Consider the following 23720-nt stretch of genomic DNA (forward strand, 5'->3'; position numbering starts at 1 on the left):
TTGAAGCACAGCTCAGTGAAGCCAGGCCCACAGAGCAGAGCTCAGTGACTGCTCTGTGTCAGCTCAGTGGAGCACAGCCTCTTTTTGCTTTGGTGAAGGCTTTGGTGACCCCACCCAGAATGATGGACAGTGACTGGCTTTGAATGATGAACAGCTGGCTTTGCATGTGCGTCTGCTTGTGCAGCGCGTGGGGTGACGCGCATCTGCTGGAGTCGCCCTAGCGCCTTCCAGTCACGTGCCGGCGTTCATGTTGCGCTGCATCGCCCGCGTCGTCACTCGCGCGCGATCCTGCGCGTGTATAGCTGGCGAAGAAAAGCGCGGCGGTGCGCGATGAATCTTCGTCGGCGCCACACCTCGCCTCGCCGCTCTACGCCGTCCACTCGCGCAAAGCTCTTCCTGCTTGCCGTCTGACTGTCACCAACTCTCGTGCCTGCTTTGTTACGAGTGCGCACACACTCGCAACGCTCTTCACCCCTTTGTACATCGTGCGTTACTCGCCGATCGTATCCCCCACGTTTGCACATCTGCCTCAAGACACCATCTACGCCAGTATGGAGTACCGACCGGACTATAGCCACGATCCCTATGAAAGTGAAAGGACGCACTACCATGGCGGTGAGTGGTGCGGTGTGGGCTCACATCAGAAGCATACCTGTGTATATTGCGGGGACTAAGTGCTGATACCATGACTCGCTCGCTGCACACAGATCCTCGGCCTCTCAAGCGACGTCTTTCGCCAGTCCATCCTTTTTCAGGAGCTGATACACACACTGCGGCGGCTCGCGGTCACTCTCCTTGGGGCCAGGAAGGCGGCGAAGAGGTTGTGAATGGCTTTCGGATCGACCCAACCCGCAAAGATCCCGAATATCTTGACTGGATAGACCGCCAGCGCGCCAAAGAAAGAGCTGCCGCCGCAGCGAGCCCTTACGACCGCTATCCGCTGCGTGGAGATGACAGAGAAAGACTGGACTGGGAGCGTGAAAGAGATACACGAGAGTGGGAGCGGACACGGGATCTCTACGATGACCAGTATCGCTTCGATCCGAGGGTAGGCGGGGATGGCGAAAGGTATGCGCCGAAAGCGCGTGTGGATGATGAATGGGACCGGACTTTGCGCTTTCATGGTGAGTGCTGGTGCTCGTCATAGCACGAGCAAAGGCTGGATTTGTCTGAGCGCTCAGCCTCGACAATTTGCGCGTCATCTACAGACCCCTACGCTGCAGGGTACGGGGGGCGTGGTTCAGCTGCCGGAAGCGGCCCTCGTGAGCCGGTGTGAGTGCCCGACGAGCTTTGGCGGGAACTCGACAGCGCTAATTTGTGAGGTTTTTGTGATACGCCATTTTCCCGCAGCCGCTTCGACCCCTTCGCTTTCGACTACCTGCTGCCCTTTAAGCGCTTTGCGCAGATGTTGCGGGAAGCAGCAGACCCAATCGCTGCCTCTAACACGCCGCAGGCCAGTGCAGAGCTTTACGAGAAGTACCAAAAGTATCGAACGGACTTTCAGCGCAAAGCAATGCAACGCTTCTTCAAGGAGCACAACAAGGACTTTTGGTTTGAGGAGAGATACGGACTCGCCGTCGTTGATGTGCAACGTCGACTGGATCGAAGGAGGAAAGGCAGAGAGGGTCGCAAAGAAAGGTGGTTGGGAGAACTTCGGAGCGGGTCGCTCGACAAGGTGGATTTCGAGCTTAAGCGTGAGTGTCGAGGCTTACCAACGTACAATCGTGTACGATGGCTCACTCGATCATGTCCTCTGCTACTAGCCGCGTCTTCGCGCGCCCTTGAGGGCATCCCAGGTACTCTCGAGGAGAACGAAAAGAAAGGTTGGCTCATGTCGACTTCGCGCTTGGGGCAAGAGGAGGTGCTGCTTGATACGGAGCAAGCAAGCACACCTGCGCAACCAAATGAGGTGCTGCTACGAGTCATTCCACACGACTTGCCGAGGACCCTGCTGGAAGAAGTGCTACAGGAACAAGTCGGCTTCAGGTACTTGGCGGTAGGGGAACCGCATCCAGGCAAAAAGTGGGGCAGGATGGGCTGGGCAGTGTTTGAGCCGGAGTCTGACCTTCACGCGATCACCGAAGCTCTCAATGCGAAGACAGTGAGTCGTATTGCCCAGACGCTTTGCACGCTGCGTGCAGCCTAGTTGATCCTCGTTACCGGCCCGCCCTTACCCTACTCCCTTGGCTTAGATCAATGGCATCAAACTCGCCTTCGAGACCACGGATCGTGCCCCACACGCTCGGTTGCGCATCGCGCCTGCTCAGGCTTCCAGCCTTGCTCGGCTGGCGCACGATCTTCGGCAAGCTCGAGAGCTCGTCAGCTTCTTGCAGAAGCAAGATCGAGAGCTTGAAAGGCGTCGCGCTGAGGATGCGGAGGATCAGGCTACCGGCGCAGCGCAAGAATGGCTCGATACTGATGCTTCAGTCGAGATCGACGCGCGATGCGAGGCAATTGGCAAAGGGCTTCAAGGACGCAGTGCGCACGACATTCAGGAAGATGCCAAAGCCCAGGAGGTTCATGATGATGAAGAGGCTTCTAAGCCTCTGCGCGATGCTGTGAGTCAACGCAACTCCCGGCTCACAAGTTGGCCTAGGCTCACCCTAGAGCCTTCGCGCCGACGTCTGCTAGCTGTGCAAACACCTTGATCTGCACTTAGATCTCCTCCGTCAGGTCTACCATTGTGATTACTACGCAAGCATCATTTGCGACTTTGCCGAAGAGCTCGTGAGGCGATCACCCAAACATTTGCGCAGAACACGCGCGGTCTCCACGCAGGTGGAGAAAGGCTGGGGCGAGGCACTCGATTCGAAACATTGGCTGCTCGTGAATCCAGACAAGGCGAACTTGGAGTCCTATGGTGGCCATGATGTGCCGGAGTGAGTGCCGCGATTGCGATGCGCCCGACTCCAAATTTCAGCAGACTAAGATCCAGCACATGTCCTCGCTTGCAACGTCTCGCGTGCAATCAGAGAGCTCTTGAAGCTGGCAGCACCTTACTCGCAGCAAGACGAAGGCGAAAAGCACCGTTGCGTCGTACCCATCACGGGCCCGGACGGCGGCACTCAGCAGTGTAGCAAACCTTTCAAAGCAGCCAATTTTGTCCGGAAGCACGTGGTCAATAAGCACAGAGCATTCCTCGACGACTTTGCCGGCGAGAAGATCAAAGAAGTGCGTAGCATGCATTGTCACCGCACGACAACAGAGACTCGGTCAATGTCGCGAGGTGCGCACTGACAAACGCTTTGCTTCTGGCATCATCACAGATGGAAGCCTTCAATTCATACGTCGGAGATCCTGGCCGGGTAATGCCGGCACTCCAAGCCCGAGACGATCGCGGGCGGACTGGCCGCGGGCATGCGAGGGGTGATCTAGGAGGTTCAGGTCAACTCGCGCAGCGGCTTGGAGGCATTTTGGGCGGTTTTGAGGATTCATTCCCATCCCACGCCCCAGCCGGCATCCATGGTGGGCCGCTCATCCGGCTGGGCGGCAGCACAATGGCCTCTGCAGATGTTGGCGGACGTGCGATTCGCGGCTTTCCGAGAAGATCGGAGTCTTACGTAGACGAACGGTACGCCAATGGTGCATTGGCGTTCTCGAACGGCGCTGTAGGAGATCTGAGCTCTAGGCTTGGGCCTCCTATGCCTCAGCCATCGAAGCCGAATAGCAGCCCTCCCACCGGCACCTTCCCGGCGCCGCTACCTCCCGCCCCCAAGCCTCTCGATCCCAGGGCGCGCAGAGCTCCGAACAAGTACGAAGACCTAGACAGCGCTCCCGGCGGGGCTGCGGAAGAGGCCGGCGAATTGATTTTGGAGTATTAAAAGAGCGATAGCACAGCAAAGTCGCAGAACGTACGAGGAGCCATGGTGTATCATGAACGCCTTTGCGACACCACTCTCACGCTCAAAGGTGCCGATTCCATCGCAATTTCTATCCATTCACTTTGATGCCACACTTTCGCTATAGGTTTGATCAAAAGCGCGACGAAAAAGTGAGAAACGGCCTAAACGTGATATTATTACAATGAGATCAGGGTCCCACGAGTGATACTGTTACAAAACGCAAACGCCGATGCGCAGGTCAACTTGACGTTTCTCGCGCTGGTTTATCGTCGGTCACCGTTGGCGTTTGGTTGGACTTGAAACTTGTTTGGGGCTAGCATTGGAGCCCTGCTGGGTTGAGCTCCTGCTCAGGTTAAGTCTTCCTGCGTTAGCGTTGCCTCCTGCAGCCTCCCCGGGCGCACCCTTTCTCTTATTCGCAGCGTTGTCTGCGATTTGTCCACCCATACCAGCCGCCGCATCTGCCTCCCCACTCGCGGTCGGATCTGGATGGGAAGAGGCGGTAGCGTTGATGGCGGCAGCTGGCAGGAGTGCGTAGTTACTGCCTGCTGATCCACCAGCAGACGACATTCGCTGCTGTTCCCTGAACTGCTGTGCTAGCTTGCGCAGACCCTCTGGAAAGGAGGCAGTTTTATGGCGTGGTCAGCAGAGGGGAGACAATGTCATGCTTCCTGTAATTGGTACCAACCCAGGGGTCCAATGTTCTCGTGCTGCGTGAAATCCATCAATGCGCGAAGGTGACAGACGCTCTCTGTGATCTGATTTTGCGAGAGGCGTACGTCAGCCGCCACAGGCTGCTAAAATATTCCACTTGGCACCAGGCACGTACCTCGAGACACCTCATAGCTCTAAGCGTGATACCATATTCGTTTACTGGGCTCTCTGGTAGATCGAGCTTTTCGACCGAGACGAAAAATGAATTGTTGCCAGGAGCTCCAGATGTAGTCTCATCGTCTCTGTTCTCGTTCTTAGTGCCGTTACTGTCTTTGTCTTCCTCCTTGACCAGTGCTGCTGTGGCTCCAGCGCCTTCAGCTTTGCCTCTGTCTTTTTCTTCCTTCTTACTTGCGGCGCTGGATTGCTTTCTCATCGGTTTCTTTGAAGTCTTTACCCCCATCCCACCTTTGCTGTCCATCTCTCCCGCAGCATTCGAATCAGAAATACCATGGGCAGCGAGTATAGCCTGAATCGTCTCCTTGGGAATGCTTTGTTCCATCTTGACAGGCGAGAGCATACCGTGCGACAGGTAGCTCGTGTGCGAAATGCAAGAGTAATCGAACGACTCGAGCCTTAGTCTCACTTCATACCGATGCGGACCTTCTGAGCCTGCTTGAACAGGAACCAATCTCGGTGCAGGTACTAGAGCAGCTCTGAACGCTCCGATCTGCTGTATCTGCCAGCCGCTGGAGAAGTACTGCATGATGATGGCCCTGTCGCACTGGACTAAATGCGTCACGGCAGACGACGGTTCGAGATGCAGCGAGAATTTCGTCGCAAAAGCTGGTGAATTGGTCGCAAAAGGAGACGACGAGGAGGGAAATCGCGTCGCTCCCGCCACGTACTCTCGTGGGGCCTCGAGATGTAAACTTGCACCCTTCATGCCTGAGATGTAGTTGGTCAGCATGTATCTGGGCAGCACGGAGGTCGGCACCTCTGATAATGAAGCGTGAAGGGGCCACCGCGGTTAGGTCTAGCGTTCCCACTGTGTAATCGCAAAGCTTCCGAGCACATCTCCGACAGGCTGTATGCGGCCGTGGCCACTCACCAAAAGCCTTTTGTTCGCGGCTGGTGGGATTCCAGAGAACGTAGTGAAACACGCCATTGGATGCATAAAATTCCTTCGCCCAATCCTGCCAGTATTCCATTGTATCTCGCTATGAGGTATCAAGCACACGATCAGGTCAGCAAGATCGCTTATCCCACACGATTTCGTGAGGCTGATTGCGAGCAAATACCTGCTCCTCACCTCTGGACCGGCTGCTAGAGCTTCCGAGTACTGCAGCATGCGCATCACACCACTCCCGGGGGGCGTATGCACTTGCCCTGCTGGAGCAATGGGCAAGCCACGCGGTGGACCACCCAATGTGCCAACGGCTCGGGTGTGACTGGAATGACCATCAGGCAAGCTGCCATTGAGTCGGACAGCATTTTGATGAGCTGATCCGCGCGGCTGTGTCTGTGCTGAGCCAGGAACCGCCTGACCGAAGCCATTAGAATCCGCATTCGAATGCTCAAGCTGTCCAGAGGCCCTCCTTTGCGGAGCAAAATGATTCGGTACTGCGCCAGGAACCTGAGCTCCTGCTGCGCTCGGCACTCTTCCAATCATCATGGGTTGCCCCTGATTGGCTGCGTTTGGAGGTGTAGATACGCCCGCACTGCTGGGATGAGGAGAAGAGATGCCATTCAGCGATGCGTGGGGTTGGGCATGAGGGTTCGAGTGTTGGTTCATCTGTGGGAGCTGATGAATTTGTGGACCATGCTGTCCCGAACCTGACGGGTGTTGAAGCTGAGGCGGTATGCCTTGCTGAACGTGATGCTGTTCCTGCGCAAGAACTTGGTGAGAATGAGGATGATAGACTCCACCCTGCGCACCCGCTCGCGCGTTCAGACCGGTCACGCCTGCAGCGCCGGGCTGATGCCCATGATGAGGACGAAAGTGAGATGGATGAGACTGCCCTGGAGTCTGCAGATGGACCTGAGGATGCATGCCATCGCTTGCCGTTCCCATTTCTGAAGTCACGCCTGCTGTCATTCCCGTACCCACGCCCATTGGCATACCGCCGACGCCTCCAGCTACCGGCATGGGCCGGTGCGGAATCATGATGAGGGCGAGTCTCCCAGCTGTTGGCCTTTCGGTCAGAATAAGACGGGGCGCATCAGCTCAAGGTGCCGCCTCGCGAGATCCTAGCCGATGCTTTCGAAGAAGAGGATGAATGAGAAAGCAGCAGCTGCGCCAAGAAGTAGCCAGGGCTTTTCGTGGCCACAGTCGTTTGCGAAAAGATGAGAGTTGGCACGCTCTGGCGTCTTCAGGAAGTTGCGACCTGTTTTGCTCAGGTGGGCGACGGCTTTGCAATGGAGGACACAACCACAAGTGGCGCGGCAGATTCGCGAGCGGTTGTGACCTAGGTGAATGTTGATGGGAGGTTGCTCGAAATGTAGTCGCAATCGTGAGTAGTTACAAGTGTGAGTAGTAACGAGTGTGAGTCGTGAGTGTTGTGAGTGCATCGTATGTGTGCTGGCCATGCATGTTGAAGATGTGTACGGTCTGCGTGTATTCCGTGCGCTGCATATGCTACCTGCGGCAAATATCTATACCCGATATGCGTCACGCACATTTCGCAGCGTCTGCGCGCAGAATCAAGCTCGACGATTCAGATTGGAGAACGCAGCAGGGCTAATCGCCTCCTGACTCATGACGGCAACAACCCAAGACTCGACCCTCAATGAAGGATCCGACTCACCTCACCTCCGCGAATTTGATGCTGTGAACGTTACTAGGCGCTTGCTTCTAATTGCCGCACTCGGCAGATGACCCAAACATGATCAGCTCAACCTGCCTCGTCTGATTTGAAACGAGGGTCACCTGTGCTCGGACGCAGAAGCAGACCGCTACCTTTGAACAACTGCTCTGAACGAGCAAGCCAGTCAGGCAGCGACAAGTTTCGGCAAGTTTTCCCAGGGGCCGACGAGTAGAACCAAAGGTGAGACGGTACCAGTGCTGCTGGAGCCTCGCAGGACCCCGCATCGAAGCTGACGCGCACGCCTCCGAATTTCTCTCTCTTCACCTCGCCCTTTCCACGGGACTGGCGACCCGTCACGCTTGACTATTCAGCCTTGAGGTCCCCTTTTGGTCTTGAATGCAACCTCGAATTGCTTGGCTTTGACCGACGACGCTCTAGCGGCCCCGCGATACGCAAGAATCACAGGTCAGTCGCGGCTCCTGATGTACTTGGATCTCAACATACCCTGGCCCGTCGACTGCTTCGCGGACATTGCGTCTGGCGCGAAGAGAAGCGGAACAGGGAAACACAACAAGCGCGCTTTGGGGGCTTCTAGAGCAATTTCAGCAGTGAGCGTCGTGAACAATGGCGAAACCCACGATGGGCTCTCAGAATTGCAGAGGAAGCAAGTGAAGAACATACTGGAAGATTTGACTCATTGTGAGAATAGTGGTCACAACAATGGTCTCGTTGGACGTGAGCGCGCACTAACTGGTTTGCTCCTGCTCTAGTCGGCTTCACCAGCATTGCATTCAACCACATTGTGCAGACACGGTACAGAGGCGAAACGAATCACTTTGGGCTTTCGGGAGGATGCGTGGTTCAACCTCCCGATGCCATCTCACTGCCAGTCTTTCCCCACCTAGCCTCTACGGGTCCAAGGCTTAGGAAGCCAAGGGCCAAATTTGGCGCAGGGCTTGCACCGCAACTACAGCAGCTACAGCGACTAACTGTCACCATGGACGATAGCAGTCTGACAAAGGGCGGGCATGGCTTCGTGAGTAGGCACCAGAACAGGCATCACCGAGGCTAGTCTCTCGCTCAAACCACGCATACAACCCATCTGCCACCGTTGTAGACTTCCTCTCAGGCGGCCGCTCTCGCTACGTGGGACCTGATCGCAGTCCAACCAACTACCGACAGTGCTTTCAGTCTCGCTTGTCAGACATTGACAGAGTTGAAACCTTTTTCGGTCGACATAATCTCGCTGGAATTAGCCTCCAGCTCGCGTCTGCCATTTGCACCCAAAAGGAGCACACTTCGAACTGCAATTCGAAGCGGAGCAGTCTTCGAGATCACCTACAGCGCAATGCTGGCCGGTGCTTCTGAAGAGAGCGAGAAAGAAAGAGAAAGGAAGAAGAGGAATTTGGTGTCCAATACAAGAGACTTGCTAAGGCTGACCGGAGGGAAGGGGATCATAATTTCCTCCGGCGCGGCGACCTTGCTTGACATTCGCGGACCGAAGGACGTCATTGCTGTGTGAGTGCAAAAGCAGACGCGTGCACCACTCCACATGGATTGCTGATTTGGGGAGCTTCGCAGTGCATCTATCTTTGGCATGTCACCGCAAGCTGCCAAGGATTCCATTTCAGCGACGGCTCGAGCAGTGCTCACCCGTGCACGTAAGTACGAGCTGTTTGCACACGCACGCCATTCCGATTGCCGCTAAATACAGCGGCTGCCTGCGCCCCGCAAGAGGCTCGCCGATCGTTCAGAGGGGTCATGGAAGCGCCTGTCCTTTCGGCAGGTTGCTCGATAGCCGTGCGTGCTAGCAGTCCCTCCGCTCAGACCACCGGGACCTTGCCTCATTCGAGTAAACCGAGCGACGGAGACCCCAATCCGATGACAGACATGGAGATAGGCTTTTCAATGCCTCGGGAGCAGACTACGTCGATCGCGAAGAGGAAGCATTCGCTCACAAGCTCAGAGTCAAAGCATGCAGGCCCTGGGGAGCTACAAAGCAAGCATCAAAGGGTGTCATCAAAGGGCTTGCACCCGCAACGAAGCGCGAGACCTCCCTCGACTAAGCTGACAAAGGTCGAAACCAAGCGACGCAAGATTACAGTGCAGCCCACTGAGTACGACCCTTCTCGCTGTGGCGGAGGCGGTACAAAGACCGAGGACACTTAGGCTGCCGCATGTATGTAGTACGTATGGGTCATCACCGAAGCAACTCGTTCCCTTCTGGGCTCAAGTGAATCGTGAATGTACGGAGCAGGGACTGAGTGAGTCAAAGATTATGATCCTGTTCAGCGCTAATAGCGCTTTGTGGCTTATGATCCGCAGATTATCTGGATTATTGAATTGACGCCTAACTGGCTCAGGTGATTTATGGTCTTAATCATATCTTATTAGGCATGACGCTCATTTCCGGTCTCCGCTGCGCGGAGCCAGGGTCGCCGGTTCGACCCCGCGCCTGGTGCGCCTATCCAACTATCACTACCACAATCACAACACACGCACAAGGGTGCATACGGGCCGCTGTGCGGTACCGAATTGGTGTTCAGAAACAGAACGTGGACCTGTCTGCATATGGGCCTAGGTTTCGCATTCCCGCCTCGGTCCACCGGCACACTGATGCATGCCGGAGTCCGTCAGGTGCCTAGCTACGCGGCAGGGGGGCCCCCGCAACTAAATATAAAATGGGGGCATTCAAGGATTCGCGGCGTCCTGTTCAAACGGCCTAGGTAACTGGCCAGGGAATAGCACCCTGGCGGCGGTCGTGGCTCACCCTGGTGATTCACCTAGGAGGCACACTTCCAGCATTCCTCATTCATTTTTGCTACTCGTGCGCGGTGCGCCCTATGGGTCAACACTGCCTTGAGGTCTGACTCGAAAGCAAGATCAGCGCAAAGGCCAGGCCACCGATCACAGCTATTATTTCTCCAAGATCTGTCTCGGCCCCCCATCTGCCGTCTCCAGTCCTTGCATGCATACTCAGGATCTCTCAAATCGGCTGATCCATATGCTTGATTGGATGCCCGCCAATCAGAAGGACACGTGAGCGCCACGGATTCGGTACACAAGAAGAGAAATCCCACTCTTGACTCAAAATTGAATGGAATTTCGAACTTGAAATCCCACTCAAAACTGAATCTAATTCCGCGTTAATTGTCAGAATTTGAAAGTCAATTATTGAATTGGGAGTCAGAAGAACGACCAGGAAGCATCCCTTCTTGATCCCTGATCTTGAAATACACTCGACACGACATTCTTGATTGTAATCAAGAGTCGAGAATTCAAATCTGGAGACGTGAAGTTTACGATTTAGATCACGAGTGCTTTGTTATTCAAGTCTGCTACCTGGAGTCTGCCACTCTTAACTCCAACGCGCAGCACAGCGCGTATGTTGTAACGCGACCCATACCCACATCACGTGCGAGTCCACCAAGCCGAGGTCCGCGTGCGCGTCGCATACATAGCATCCACGCTTGCATGCAGGTTCGTGATTCAACTCGACACGCATGACTCGTGAATCTCTTCCTGCAATCCATCTGAGGCTCACATCCTCATCCTTGACGTGAACATATGAGACTCCGATTTCATCACTTCCATAATGGTGATGGCTTCTTTGGATTCATCGCTTGGCAGCATACAGGCTGCGCACACAGCTGCAAGCATGCCACATACGCCTGGGCGAGGTGGCGAAGCAGCCTCTCTATCCCAACTCTGGACAGACACGTCTCAGCCCTCGCACGGCTCAAGCAGTACTGGACATCAGCATCTTCAGCATCATGCAGCACTTCCAACAGGGAGCCCGAGCACAGACATGCTCTGCAGCAACGGCGTCGGCCCTTCACATTCACCTCAGACTCGTCGATCTCTTCCGTTCGGATCCTTCGCATCTGCTCCGCCCATGGTGGCATCCAACACGAGTCGCATCAGCTGGGGTTCCTTTGGCTACACTAGTGCTCCGAGCATCACCTCACAGCAACGAGTCAGTGCCAAGACATCACCCCCGCCAGACTCTTTCAGCGCATCCCACTCGCATAACAGCCATCACTGCACCTCGAACCATGACATCGGATCTGCTTTGCACCTCAATAAGCCCGCCGACGTACCCTCTAAGGCGCCGTCATCAGCGAAGCGCCTCGCCTTGTTGCCTTCGTCTTCTTCGGCGACTGCTATACGCCGCAAAAGAGGGCGAAACGAGAGTGTAGACATGCAAGAAGAAGAGGAGCCCGCAAGGTACGGTTGCGAAACATTGGATTCCAGAGCTAGCGGCTCGTCCTGGAACACTACCGTCAGGTTACAAGATGGGGCGAGCGGAAGGTCAGAAGCTAGGCAGGTGTTGCCTAAGCGAATGAGGTCGGGTATGACCATACACAGCACGACTCGTGATGCCTCCACAGAGTATGGACTGGAGCACTCCACTTCCGGACGCATGTCGAGTGACAAGGAATGGGCGGCACGTCATCCTGCCTCGGCAGCTGGCAGCGCGGAGTCGACCCAGAGTGGCAACGACCCAGAGGTGGATCTTGGCAAGCTACTTGGTGAGTCATGAGTTCCCGAATCTCACAGCTACTTTGGTTCGTGATGATCACTTGCGTTGCGAGACTGACACACCACGACACTGGACGTACATAGCTATGTTGGATCGACCTTCCCTGTTGGTCCTACTCTCACGCCTGCTCGCTCATTCTACCGACTCCGCCTTGCCAGCTCAGATGCTTCGTCACATGCCCACGCCTTCCATTGCCACATTTGGGGCTTCGCTGGACGAATGCGAGCGGCAAGTTCGTGCAGCAATCCCGAGTGCCACGAGCGCAGGAGTCAGAGCAGAGTGGGCATGGAGCAGAATCAGGAATCCCCTGCAAGACTTCGTCACCAGCGCCATCGGCTTCTTCCGACTCTTTGATGATACCCCCGGCAACGAGAACACTGATCAGATCGACAACATTCACCCTAGCACCACGTTCTCCTTCCTTCACGACCTCACTGAACGTCTACTCCGAATTCAGGCCACCCTACCGCCCGTTCCTGATTCTACGCTGGCTTTTGCCGCTCACACAGCACCTTCTCCTCACGAATATCGGGGGTCGGCACCGCGAACAGATGGCTCGGGTCATGACGTACTACGCTCCTTGCTCGACGCTAGGATGTTGTCACGCGCATCGCCCAACACTTTGATTTCGCAGCTGGCTCCTTATCTGCTTCATCGCTGGTCTACTCTGTTGAAGCGCATATCTGGAGCTGTCAACGAGCAAGGCAGGATCTTTGGTCAGGATATGATCAAGGGCTGGTTGAGCGCATTACAGACTCTGGGAGGTTCTGGTGTCACAAGTGCGAGCTCGGTACTGATGAGCAGCAACCGAGTGTCGCCTAGCGTCGATATAGCTGATGCTGGAGCAATCGGTCCTGAGGAGAGGGCCATCAGACAAGTCTTCCAAATGTACCATCGAGCACTTGTACAGCAGATAGGCTGGCTCGTCGGTGTCTCATTGTGACTTGGCACGCCGAGCACGGACTGCGTCGGTCTTTACGACGCTTGTCACTCTTCACTTAGCTAGAAAATCTATTATCGATGTCATGCACATGACGACTCATATCAAATGGGACGCGTAACCACAGGTGCGCCTGCCACGTCAAACATCAATGCAGGCTCCTGCATTCTTGTGCCCTTTGAGAGGACGACGTTGTGAACGGCGTCGAACGAGATATTGATGAACGGGACTGAGAAGGCTGTGGCCACCTTTAATTCTACAAGAATATAAGAACCGCGCGGTTGAACAGAGCGGGTGAGGTAGCTGCTCTGGATCCGACCCCTTGTTCGGGGTTGAAGGTGAAGACGACGTGAAGGTTCTTGGAGATTTCGCTCGAGAACCAAGAGTACAGTTCGTCTGGGGAGTCGAGCATCAGTCCGTCCCTTTGTGATCCTTCCTTGCAAGCTGTCATCAGGGCGCTGTACTCGTCTCCTTCGAAGAGCCCCGGGATCTCGGCATTGGCCAGCAGGGTGTTCATGCGCTCCAAAAAGGCTGGATCTCGGACCTGCGATTCGTCGATGATAAAACAGAGCTTCTCGCCCTGCGTTCCGGCACGCCGAAGGATTCCGCGGAGATCCTCGTCAAAGTCGGCCATTCCGTACCGTCGACTTGGTGAGATGGTGAAGACACTGAGCCCCACGAGCCAGGCGACAAAACGAGTCACGGTGGTTCGTCCGCTGCCTGATGACCCGATGAGGAGCAGGTGTCCTTGACGTTGACGCAAGACGCGATCCACGGAAGTGGCCAGAGCCATGACTGAGTCGTGTAGCACGAGCCTAGTCTCTAACTCTTCTTCACTATACTGCGCCAGACGAGCGACGGTGTGCGCTCTCAGATCGGGCAAAGCTACACTGCTGGTGTTGCGGGTGAGCCAATTGCTGTAGATGATAGGACGCGCGAGTGCCAAATTCTGATCTACGGTTGGAAATCTTGCCAAAGCAACAGCATCAAGCTGGCTATCCGTCCACTCTTTCTCATCCTCACCGACCAATCGGTCTCGGAACAGGCGCAGACCTTCGTGTGCCCAAATTCGGACCAACCCTTCCACAGTTATGGTGTCGTCGACTGGCTTGAGATACTCGTATAGACCGCGAACCCATCGACTCAGCTCACGTGGCGAGTAGACGTAGTGAGCTTGCATGTCGGGCGTGAAACGGCTCTGAGAGGCAAGGTAGAAATCGACCATGGCCGACGTCAGTGCTTCGGCGTAGCCTCGGAGATTCGGTGCTAATTTCAAGAGAGCCCGGTTGAAGGTTCCGTAAATTTGATTCAGGGAGACTTCGCCAGGGTAGTCCACCATGACAAGGGGAGCGTGACGCAAAAACCGTTGGCTGAGCGGGACACGGCCAGCATCCGTCGGTGGGTTGCATGCCCCTACGAATTGAATCCGCTCCAGCGTTACCCACGCGAGGTCTGAAGTACGCCAAAATCCGCCTCTTTCGACAAGTTGTCTCAAGAAAGAGATGACTCGCTGTGTTCCATACTGATCGGTGGCTGGCAGGTTGATCTCGTCGCAGAAGAGCACAATCCAGCGGCCGATCTGCTTGGGTGCGAGGATGACTCCGTTCGGCGTCTTGCGATACTCGCAGTGCTGGTCGAAGGTCTTTAGAATGAGCTCAGGGGTAGTCGCGCTCGAGAAATTGAGACCAACAACTTCTTGGTCTGGGAGCTTCCTCAGGGCGGCGAATAGTGTCATAGTCTTGCCCGATCCGGGCGGACCGCACAACATGAGAGGCTTATGCTCTGACAGCCAAGAGTAGAGCACTTCCTCGTGGCGCACAGTGTCCATGGTTGGAATGACGACGTCTGCGCTTGCCACTGCGTGCGTTTCGATTTCGATGGTCGGAACGCGCGTTGTCCACTCGAACCATTCTGCCGTGGCGACTTGAACATCGAAGTCAATGAGGGATGCTCCGTTGTCTAGAGGAGGCATGTCGACCCCCGTTTGAGACGCGAGAAACTCTCCCATTTCTGCACGGACGTGCAGCTTCGCATCCCCGGTGAACGACCATACTACGCTGACCACCAGGCGCTTGGTAGCGTACGCCCCTATCTGCGCTGGCGCGAGAGGAAAGTCTGGATGCTGCTGGTTGTAGTCGAACACATTGCGGACTGTTTTATTGATAAGGGAGAACAAAGTAGTGAGGGCGCGGCTCGCGGTGAAAGGCATGATGTGGAAAAAGTCTTCTGCGCGCGCAAGAGCAGTGTCGATCAGGCTTTGAGGAGCAAAGAAGGTCTCAATGGCGTCGGCAACGATGCGTTGTGTTACGAGTTCTGCTGACGCAGGCGAGTCACCTGAACCGCTCGCTACGTCTCTCCTAGCAGTCGAAGGGGCAAGGTCGTCGTCGTCGGCCGCGCCGAGAGGTCTCGCTCGAAGGTGTCCAAAGTAGTTTTTATAGAGCATCGCTGGCGTGACGCTTTCCTCGCTGAACCAGATCATACCGCAGCGCGAGACTGTGGCCGGTGTCGCGAAGCGCAAATGCTCAACTTCAAACATGACGCGAACGTTCGAAGGCAAGTCGATGCGCTCTCCATTGGGCAACGTTAACAGCTTGTTGTCATCAAGCACGCTATGGATGGCCAAGCGGGAAGTGAGAAAGGCGTGTCAGTCTGAGGGAAAGGCGAGATGCGCATACATTGGGCTCACCTATTCAGATTTTCTACCCAAACAGGGTCAACGTCACCGTCGAAGACAATCCAGTGGCGTTTCGCACTTTCCCCCCGAACGTTGTCGACGATGCGGCGCAGGACATTTGTAAAGAGACCATCGGTCCACTCTCGAGTGGTCACATCTAGCGTTCCGTATAGGCCATCTTTGGAGACGGCTTTGGGGTCCATGACATATGAGACACCGTCGATGCCTTCCAGCCGGTGGAGAGCTTCGAGTAGGACCGACCATGCAACCGACTTGCCTGTGCCGGAGGGCCCAACAAGCATGACACCATGCGAAATGCGCTGAATCTCGTACAGCTGAATGATTTTGTCGAGCCATACTCCATCGCAGACGAGATGGCGTTCAAGGCATACGTCGGAGATGTGTTTGCGAAGTTCATCTAGCGCAGGAGGTTGGTACTGGATACCCGGGAACACATCGTCGAGCAGCGCGCCTAGCAGCGCGACGTCCTCCCCAACGAGCTTCGGCACAATCACTCCCATGACTGCGCTGACTGCAAGGGACTGCTCTACCACATCGACCGTCTGACCTGATGCTTCTTGCGTGCCTTGCGCTCGCTTCACTTGCCCTGCCGCAGCGAGAGTAGCTTTGATTGACCTCAGCGAATTGAGATCGTAGTGCGAGCGCTTACTCAGCGTCGACTCGAGAAGGTGGAAGAAGGGGTCCAGCTTTCGAGCGAGCAACTCGGCACTTCGAAAACCGACTGCATACAGCAACACCTGAGATGTGGAAGGGACTATCGGGTCAGTTTGATCACCCTTGACACGCATGATACGTCGACGGACCTGAATAATCTGCTGTCTGTCTGGTTGGGCCATGACGACAGTTCGAAAGAGCCTTGTGAGTGACCGCGGGAGCGTCGCACGACCGATATAGGTGGGATTGAGCGTCTAGGAGAGATCAAGTCTGTCAATGTGAGTGGAGGTCTCATTACGAGGAGACTATCGATGCGCAGCTCGCTTACAATGAAAACAGCTGCGCCTGGTGTGAGCTCCACCGACTGGCCAGACAGCATGGCGCCGCCTCCTTGTCGGCGAGCGCTTTGCCAGGAGAGGATGTCCTCGCTAATTGATGATAATACGTTGGGGCTCAGACGATTGATCTCGTCGAAAGCGGCCCAGCTGCCAACTCGAGCGCAGCCTAAGAGCCCTCTGGAAATAGACTTGGCGTCGAATTCTTCTCCGCAACAGGTCACAATGACCTCTCTCCCAAGGCGGCGCCCCAGAAGCGAAACAGTCTCGGTTTTTCCCTGTGCGAATCAGAAGTAATCAGTGATCTTGAGCGCCACCACAAACAAAATTTCTCGCAATACGCACGGTACCAGCAGGCCCTGTTAATGATCAGCAATGTGGCGTTAATGGAACATCAATTTTGTTCTTTGCAGCAAACGCACTACTCACCTTCGCTGCGGCCCGCGAGCGACTGCTTCAAAGCCTGGGTGAAGACACCAAACGCCTTCGTCGTGAGCGGTGTGATCACCATAGGATCGGGCACTCCTGTGTAGTTGAAACCTGGAAAGGAAAGGAATCTGTGAGCGCGCAGAGATCGAAGCAGGCTTCACGTGCACGACGCACCATAGGAGAAGGACGCATCTGCCATCTCGATGCGAGCGCTGGGTGCGTTTCCGGTCCCCGTAGACGTCTCAGAGTAATAACGCATCTGAGACTGCCATCTCCAATCATCTGAGGTCTTCGTGCCATGCGAGACCAAGTCGCGAAGGACGTCACGTTCGTGAACCAGCTCGACTAGCAGGTTTTCGATCTTCTTGCGTTTCAGTGCCGGCAAGTCCTGGACTACGCTGTCAGCCAGTGCATCCAGCGCGGATTCTACCAGGTTGAGCACTGCGGACAAGCCATCCTTGCCTTCTTGGAGGGAATGCTCAACTAGCTTGGTCCACTGGATGCCGAGCACCAAGATCGTCGTTTGGCCAATGTGACGTTCGATCCAGTCGACAAGCTTCTCAGCTTCGAAGGACGAGGGGGTAAAGAACATCGCTAAATTTGCAAGAGCAGCTTCGCTAGCGAATGCGACAGACTTGCGGAGCTCAGTCTCTAGCCCCTGCAGCCACTCATGTACAGCGATGCCGGCCGTTGGCACTGATCTCGTTAGCTCAACATACTCATCCTGAGGACTGCGCACCCCGATGAGGCTGCTGTCGTCCGAAAAGATGACGGAGGCGACACCTTGCCACATCTTGGCGATGTAAGTTCCCACTCGCATAACGTCTTTGCTTGAGCCCAAAAGCGAAAGCAGGTCCTCGTCGCCAAGAAAGTAGAAGCGCGGAAACACGTTGCGTTGTTTCTCCAAGAATGCTCCAAGTGCACGCTGAATCTTGTCGAGCCTGTGATCGCAAGAATGTGGCACTCGGGAAAAAACGTCAGCGGCTTGAGTATACAGAGCATTGCTGCAAACACATCAAACGCACAGATCGTGCAAGCGATCAAGAGACTGGTTGATGCTGGGGATGTTGATCACATCCAGTACATAGGGAGATTTGTTGATACGCTTCGTAATGGTGAGGAACTCGGTATCAACGACTTGAAAGCGAGATGTTCTGCGCGGGTTGGAGTCCGGTTAGTGTGGATGGGTCATCGCTGCAGACGACGGCGCCGACTTACTCTACCGGCAAGATGTGCCGCATTTCAGGGCCACTGAATATCCCTCCGCAATCCACCCAACGTCGCTGGACATCGCGAAGGAGTTCGAACAGGGCGGACACCTGAGAAAGGCGACTCTCCCAGAGAGCTGCTTCTTCTTCAAAGACCTTGTAGTGAGGCGAATTTGCCATGGATTTGAGAGCAGACAGGTGATCGCCTGCGCTCTGGAAGAGCTGGTCCCATCCTCGGACCAATCGGCAGCGATTTTGATAATTGACCAAATCGAGATCATAGCTGGTCCACCGTTCACGCACTTCCTTCAAGAATTCTTCCAGGGCCATCTCCCCCTGTGCTTGCATAATGACCGCTTTGATGGCTTGCTCGTGACGCTTCAGACCCAAGTCCCACACGATGCCTAGCGTCATCGAGGTGGGGGAGTAGGGCGTGGACACTTGAAGTTGTTTGAACAAAGCTCGCCAATGGCGCTCGCGCATCGCTTCTGACTTCAGTTCCGAGATCAGCGCGTTGGATTTGAGCAGGTCTCGAAGAATGTTCTGGACGTACTCGAAAGCCGCATATTGGCGCATGCGACTTGGCATATCCTTTGTTTGGTTGAGCAGACCATCGAGCTGCTGTCTGAGTTTGCGAGGTTGCACGTTGTTCCAGCTGCTATCACGAAGTTCAGACAGCTGGCTCCACGTGCCCGAGAGGGCGGTCCATACTGCCTTGAGATCACGAAGCTCCTCCTGTACGGGCTCAACACGATCGTCCGGAGTGTGCTCCAGGTCCAGGGCCTCCTTCGCGCGAATGACGAGATCGCGATCGTCGCACAGACGAGCAACCCTGCCCTCGAAGAGGCTGATCGTATTCAAGGCCGTGTCCGCTTTAAGCGTGCCTTCTATTGGTTTTTGCTGCTCCCACTCCGTAACCAGCACCGCGATCTTGTCAGACACAATCTTGTCCTCGGCGATGATCTTCATCTGCAGCCCTGCAAGCTGCTCCTGAATGCTGGAGTTCTTGCGAGCCAGTATCTCGTTGAATGCGCTCCATTCACCCTCCACCTGATCTGCATATAGCCAGTCTTGCGAGAACATGTAGCGCTGACGCTCCAAAGTCTTCTGACCAGTGGCGAAGATGGACATCTGAGGTGACCACTTCTTGGTCTGCCTCTTCAAGTCCGTGACAAACGTGATGAAAGTGACCGTCTGCGCAGTGGAGCTGGATTCGATGCTGTGCTGCTCTAAATCGTATCTGGCTTTGCGAATGGCCGCATACGTCTCGCGCATCTCTGCAGCCAGCTTTGTTCCGAAACGATTCAGCACATCGCGCTGCCAAGCATCGTACTTTGCGTTGACTTTACTTTGAACTTGCTCGTAGTCTATGACCGCCATTCCGAAGGCTCGTTGGGTATCAGAGGTGTCGAAAGTTGCTCGCGTCTTGCGAATACCAGCCAGCAGCTGTTGCCATCGAGCGAGCGAATCGCCCAGAGTAGCATAGACATGCTCGGCTTCAAGGTCCCAGAGGTTTTGGAATCGCAGCCATTTGGCGACGTAGCGGCCGACCTCCTGTACCTTGGCTTCGATAAGGGCGAAAGGCCGGCTCAAAGTAGTGTCCTCGAAGCGGGTCAACAGTCCAGCGTACGTGACGTCGGCGGTCGTAACATCCCTAGCAAGCTTTTGCATCTGTACGCCCATCTCGTAGCGTGCGCTCTGTACGCGACGCAAGCCGCAAGCTACTCCCAAGACGTCATGAAGTTGGGTGAACCAGCTGGCTCGAGCGTGTTCGATAGGCGGATCCAGATAGATAATTTGGTTCCTAATTCTGATTTCGTGTGTGACGGGTGATAGCTCGACATGATCGCGTTCAAGCGCGGCCTGCGCAAAGCGAGGGTGACAAAGCGGCGTTCAGCTGAAGCGACTGGTCCGCCTGGCATGACCGTCAATTTATACTCACTTTCTCAGCCGGAGAGAGTCGGTTTTCTTTGACATCGCGACGGCGGTGGCGCCCCCCAGGAGCTCCATTCTCGCGGTGTGCCGCACCTGCACTTCCACCTTCCCGAGTCTCTTCGCTTCGCGCAAATTCTTCGCACCAAGCTATGGAAATCAGGCGCAGCCTCTCCATGAGGACCTGCTCTATCCGCGCGTCGAGCTCGGCAACCCAGTCGTCAAGATTTGGGTATCCGTCTAGATTGAGACGATCGATGGTCTTCTGGATTTTGGCAAGCCTCTCTGCAAAAGCCGAGCGGGTGTAGGTGCAGCTTGCCAGCTCGTCGACCAAGATGGAGGTCTCGCCATTCATATTGATGAGTGCGTTGGTCTGATCTTGGAACACGCTCACAGCGCTAGCAAAAGCCCTCACATAGCTGACTTGCTTGTTGTCTCGCAGCCCGTCACCTGCAGTTGACGAAGCTGGCAAGTAGGCTGCAATCGCTCGATGACTCTCGTACGCGTTCGCGAAGTGCTCCCACCGCAGTGTAGTGCCCGATGTGATCAGATTGTGGACGTCGGTCTGGGTTCTTGCAAGCAGGCAAGCGATTCTGGGATGCTCCCGAACTTGTGCGCATGTCTGATTATAAGTTCGGACGGTTTCCATCAGACTGACTGCGTACGGATAGACGCGCTTTGCATCGCGCGCCAAGTTGTTGATCAGGTGCGGAATTTGGAATCCAAGCCAAGACAAATGTCTGACTTCCTTGAAGAGCGCTATGACTTGAGGGTCAAAATTGACTCCCAAGGAATACTGGCCAGTGGCACGATTTCGAGAAACCTCGAAGAGACGTCCGGATATGGTCATGTCGCGCCTGTTGATGTCGTGCAGCCACCCGTCGAAAAGGGGACGGGTATCAAGCTTGCGACTGAATGTCTCGCTTTCAGATCGCAATTTCTGGCCTTCGGCATATAGCTCCCAGCCTTTTCCAAGCACGTCTTCGACACGCTTCATGTACACCATGAGCTGTCTTTCGATCTGTCTAGCCCAAATGATCGCACCCGCAATTTCAGGGATGTCGCGCAGTTGAGACATGTGATTGGCTTCCGAAGGACGGTATTGAGCCTTGAATTTGTCGTGCAGACCCGCTATGTCGCTCTTCACGCTGTTGAGGAGCTGCTGTTGATACTCTTGTACAGCGCCGCGGACCTTGGGGCGCACGAATAGAGTGTTGAATTGGCTCAAGACTCTGAGCATTTCCCGAGCATTTTTAGCCTGGCCGAGCAAGTCTCTGAGTCTTGCAATGAGGCCATTTTCCACACGCGCCACGCGCTCGTTGTAAGCACTTTCGGCCGCAGACCATATTGCAGTACCCTCATCGGTAACGTCCAGAACGTCCACAACTTTGACGACGTCAAATGCGTCTGTGATTTCGTCGGCCATTTGTATTCCAGAGAAGGCGTGGGCACTCGCCTGAGTTCTGGCGATGCCGCTGGTGTTGAGACCTGTCTGGCCACCGCTCGCGGCTAGAGCGATTCCCCGCCCTGAAGTCACCATGACACGCAGCTGTTCATGCGTTTTCCTGGTGTTCGATGGCGTTCAGGTCAGTCACTGCCGCATGACGAGCGTGAAACCGGTGCTCACCTGAATGCGCTCAAGTAATTGAGTCTCTCCCGCAGCTTTGCATGTGCGGGATTGATCTTGATGGGCATGAACTTTTCCGAGCGCTTGCGCGTGACTTCACGTGCGATGTTGACGAACTCGCGCATTACGTCATCCCACGTTGCAAAGACATCTCCAGCTCCTTGCATCGTGTCGCAGAACCGCGAGAAGTCTTGATACATCACCCGTTGAGCACCTAAAATCTTGAGGACGGCGTCGTTTACGTCGCGCGAAATGGCTTCGACCAGCGGAAGGGCGCGTTTGACTGGGTATGGGCTTACGCGCATCTTCTTGTTGAGGTGATTGAAGACAGCTTGCACGGCGTCGATGCACTTGTCAAAGTCAGTGGCTGACAACAGGCTGTCAAGCGGAAATTCCTTCATAAGGATGTTGTAGGCTTGGACCTTCTCGGTGCAGTCCTTAAGGCCAGTGTCGGCCAGAAAAGAGACCGTCGCGTGAAAGCGCTTGGCGTGCTTTAAGATATCAAGCGTGAGGGTGATTGGTTCGGATCGCAGCTGTTGCTCAATGTGATCTTGCGCGCGCTCCATGGAAAGCCAGAAATTGATTTCTTGTGACGCAGTACCGGAGCTGACATCGCGATCGAGGCGTGTAACCAACTGCACCTCTTTCACCCAGTTGTTCACGTCCGATTGCAGTTGGTTGAGAAACGTGCTGTCCTGCAGGAGGGAGCTCGGGCGCACCTCTTCCACAGTTGCCTTGCTTTTTGCTGCTTGACACCTCTCGACTGTGGCACGGACTTGAGGGTGACAGCTCAGATACACTTCTGGAATCTCGACGTTCTGCTGCAGGTGCAGCAAGCTGAGCTCCAGCTCTGCAAATTTTCGCTTGGCCATGGGCACACCTACGTGAAGTTGGCATCACGTTAGCTTGTCTCGAGAGAGGTATCAACGCGCAAAGACGCACCTATCCTGGCATCAGCATCTTTACTCTTGGGCTTGGCCGCCTTGGCTGCAGAAGTCTTCGAGTCGTCTTCCTTGCTGCTGACGTACGCGTCAAACCAAGGCGCCATGACGTGGTGCACCACCGAGTGCAAAGCTTCGTACGGAGACTCTCGAATGTTGATCGTGGTGCCCTCCTCTTCTCCGCCTCGACCATCTTCACGACCTAGCTCAGGCGCGGCGGCGACGCCCTCAGCGCTGGCGTGCCTGCCCGCTTCAGATGCGGGACCGAACAGGGATAGAACGTGAACCTGCTGCTGAAGGGGAAGAGCCGGATCGAGAGCGCCTGCGCGCTTGATCAAGGCTATCGAAGATACGTGTCGCGGGCTATACGTAGGGTGTGTATCCAATCGGTACTCGAAGAGTCCTGTGCGGTAAAGCATGAGCGGGCCGGCATTGAGCTTGGCGAACCTTTCTTGGCTTGCTTGAGCCAATGCAGCGCTACTCACCGTCGCTACCTGATCCGCTGGTATCTCTTCTGACCTTGTCGATGTACACTGTCATGGTGGAAGGATCCGTGGCAAATGCAGATGCGACGGAGTGCCAGCCGTCCCCTTTGGCGTCGTCGTCGACATCGCCAAGGGAAGATGAGAACAGCGACTCTTCAAGGGCGGCCGGTGTAGCTGCCATGACCACCGGCAACAGTAACTCCAGGTAGGCCCTGATCAGAGCGATAGGGAAACGACTGATGCTCGCGCGCGAGCCTGCAGCGCCATTGGCATTGCTATTGAGAGACATGATGGACGCCGATGGCGGCAAGCCTCCATCTGCCGCAGCCATCGCGGCGAGATGCAGAACCAAAAGATGGTGTGCTCGCAACCAGCGTCAGGACCACGTTTGCGGACCCGACTGATCTGAACAATCAGGCTGGCGTGGATGCGCACTGGCGGGCGCGAACACACCACCGATACGGTGTTGCGGGTCGCTGGGCGATGGAATCGTGACCAAGGTTTCGTGCTGCTTGAATCGTATCGTGCAATGCGAGCCACAACCAGAAAATAGCGGAATGAGGGGCGAAGTGAGGGCAGGTTTGCGAAAGGACCGGATGTAGCGCGGGTGATCGTGATTGTCGAATCGTTCGCG

General features: G+C 55.3%; 5 protein-coding genes across 5 annotated transcripts; 3 read left to right on the forward strand and 2 right to left on the reverse strand.

The window, feature by feature from the left end:
- Positions 1-353: 353 nt before the first annotated feature.
- Positions 354-3951, forward strand: IE81DRAFT_342945 (hypothetical protein). Its single transcript, XM_025515722.1, has 9 exons — positions 354-615; positions 708-1124; positions 1209-1272; positions 1351-1694; positions 1764-2101; positions 2193-2558; positions 2632-2879; positions 2973-3171; positions 3267-3951. The coding sequence occupies exons 1-9, from the start codon at positions 552-554 to the stop codon at positions 3819-3821; spliced, it is 2595 nt and encodes an 864-aa protein (XP_025367228.1). The 5' UTR covers positions 354-551; the 3' UTR covers positions 3822-3951.
- Positions 3952-4115: 164 nt separating this feature from the next.
- Positions 4116-7069, reverse strand: IE81DRAFT_368579 (hypothetical protein; the record flags this gene model as incomplete). The annotated part of the gene is made up of 5 exons (XM_025517164.1): positions 5803-7069; positions 5602-5710; positions 4669-5489; positions 4528-4597; positions 4116-4453 (listed from the first exon to the last, which is right to left on the reverse strand). The coding sequence occupies exons 1-5, from the start codon at positions 6655-6657 to the stop codon at positions 4116-4118; spliced, it is 2193 nt and encodes a 730-aa protein (XP_025367229.1). The 5' UTR covers positions 6658-7069.
- Positions 7070-7508: 439 nt separating this feature from the next.
- On the forward strand, positions 7509-9349 carry IE81DRAFT_245188 (PHP domain-like protein). The gene is made up of 5 exons (XM_025511261.1): positions 7509-7537; positions 7669-7996; positions 8068-8333; positions 8415-8815; positions 8879-9349. Exons 2-5 carry the CDS (start codon positions 7780-7782, stop codon positions 9003-9005), a joined length of 1011 nt encoding a protein of 336 aa, XP_025367230.1. The 5' UTR covers positions 7509-7537; positions 7669-7779; the 3' UTR covers positions 9006-9349.
- Positions 9350-10804: 1455 nt separating this feature from the next.
- On the forward strand, positions 10805-12954 carry IE81DRAFT_368581 (hypothetical protein). The gene is made up of 2 exons (XM_025517165.1): positions 10805-11829; positions 11924-12954. Exons 1-2 carry the CDS (start codon positions 10893-10895, stop codon positions 12781-12783), a joined length of 1797 nt encoding a protein of 598 aa, XP_025367231.1. The 5' UTR covers positions 10805-10892; the 3' UTR covers positions 12784-12954.
- Positions 12705-23694, reverse strand: IE81DRAFT_325915 (cytoplasmic dynein heavy chain 1). The gene is made up of 13 exons (XM_025514658.1): positions 23087-23694; positions 22603-23004; positions 21661-22540; positions 20044-21598; positions 18112-19964; positions 17919-18047; positions 17068-17834; positions 16894-17004; positions 16810-16823; positions 16458-16742; positions 16279-16383; positions 15467-16212; positions 12705-15389 (listed from the first exon to the last, which is right to left on the reverse strand). The coding sequence occupies exons 1-13, from the start codon at positions 23415-23417 to the stop codon at positions 13037-13039; spliced, it is 9531 nt and encodes a 3176-aa protein (XP_025367232.1). The 5' UTR covers positions 23418-23694; the 3' UTR covers positions 12705-13036.
- Positions 23695-23720: the final 26 nt, after the last annotated feature.

This window comes from Ceraceosorus guamensis (assembly GCF_003144195.1).
Source record: "Ceraceosorus guamensis strain MCA 4658 unplaced genomic scaffold IE81scaffold_81, whole genome shotgun sequence".
Taxonomy (NCBI): domain Eukaryota; kingdom Fungi; phylum Basidiomycota; class Exobasidiomycetes; order Ceraceosorales; family Ceraceosoraceae; genus Ceraceosorus; species Ceraceosorus guamensis.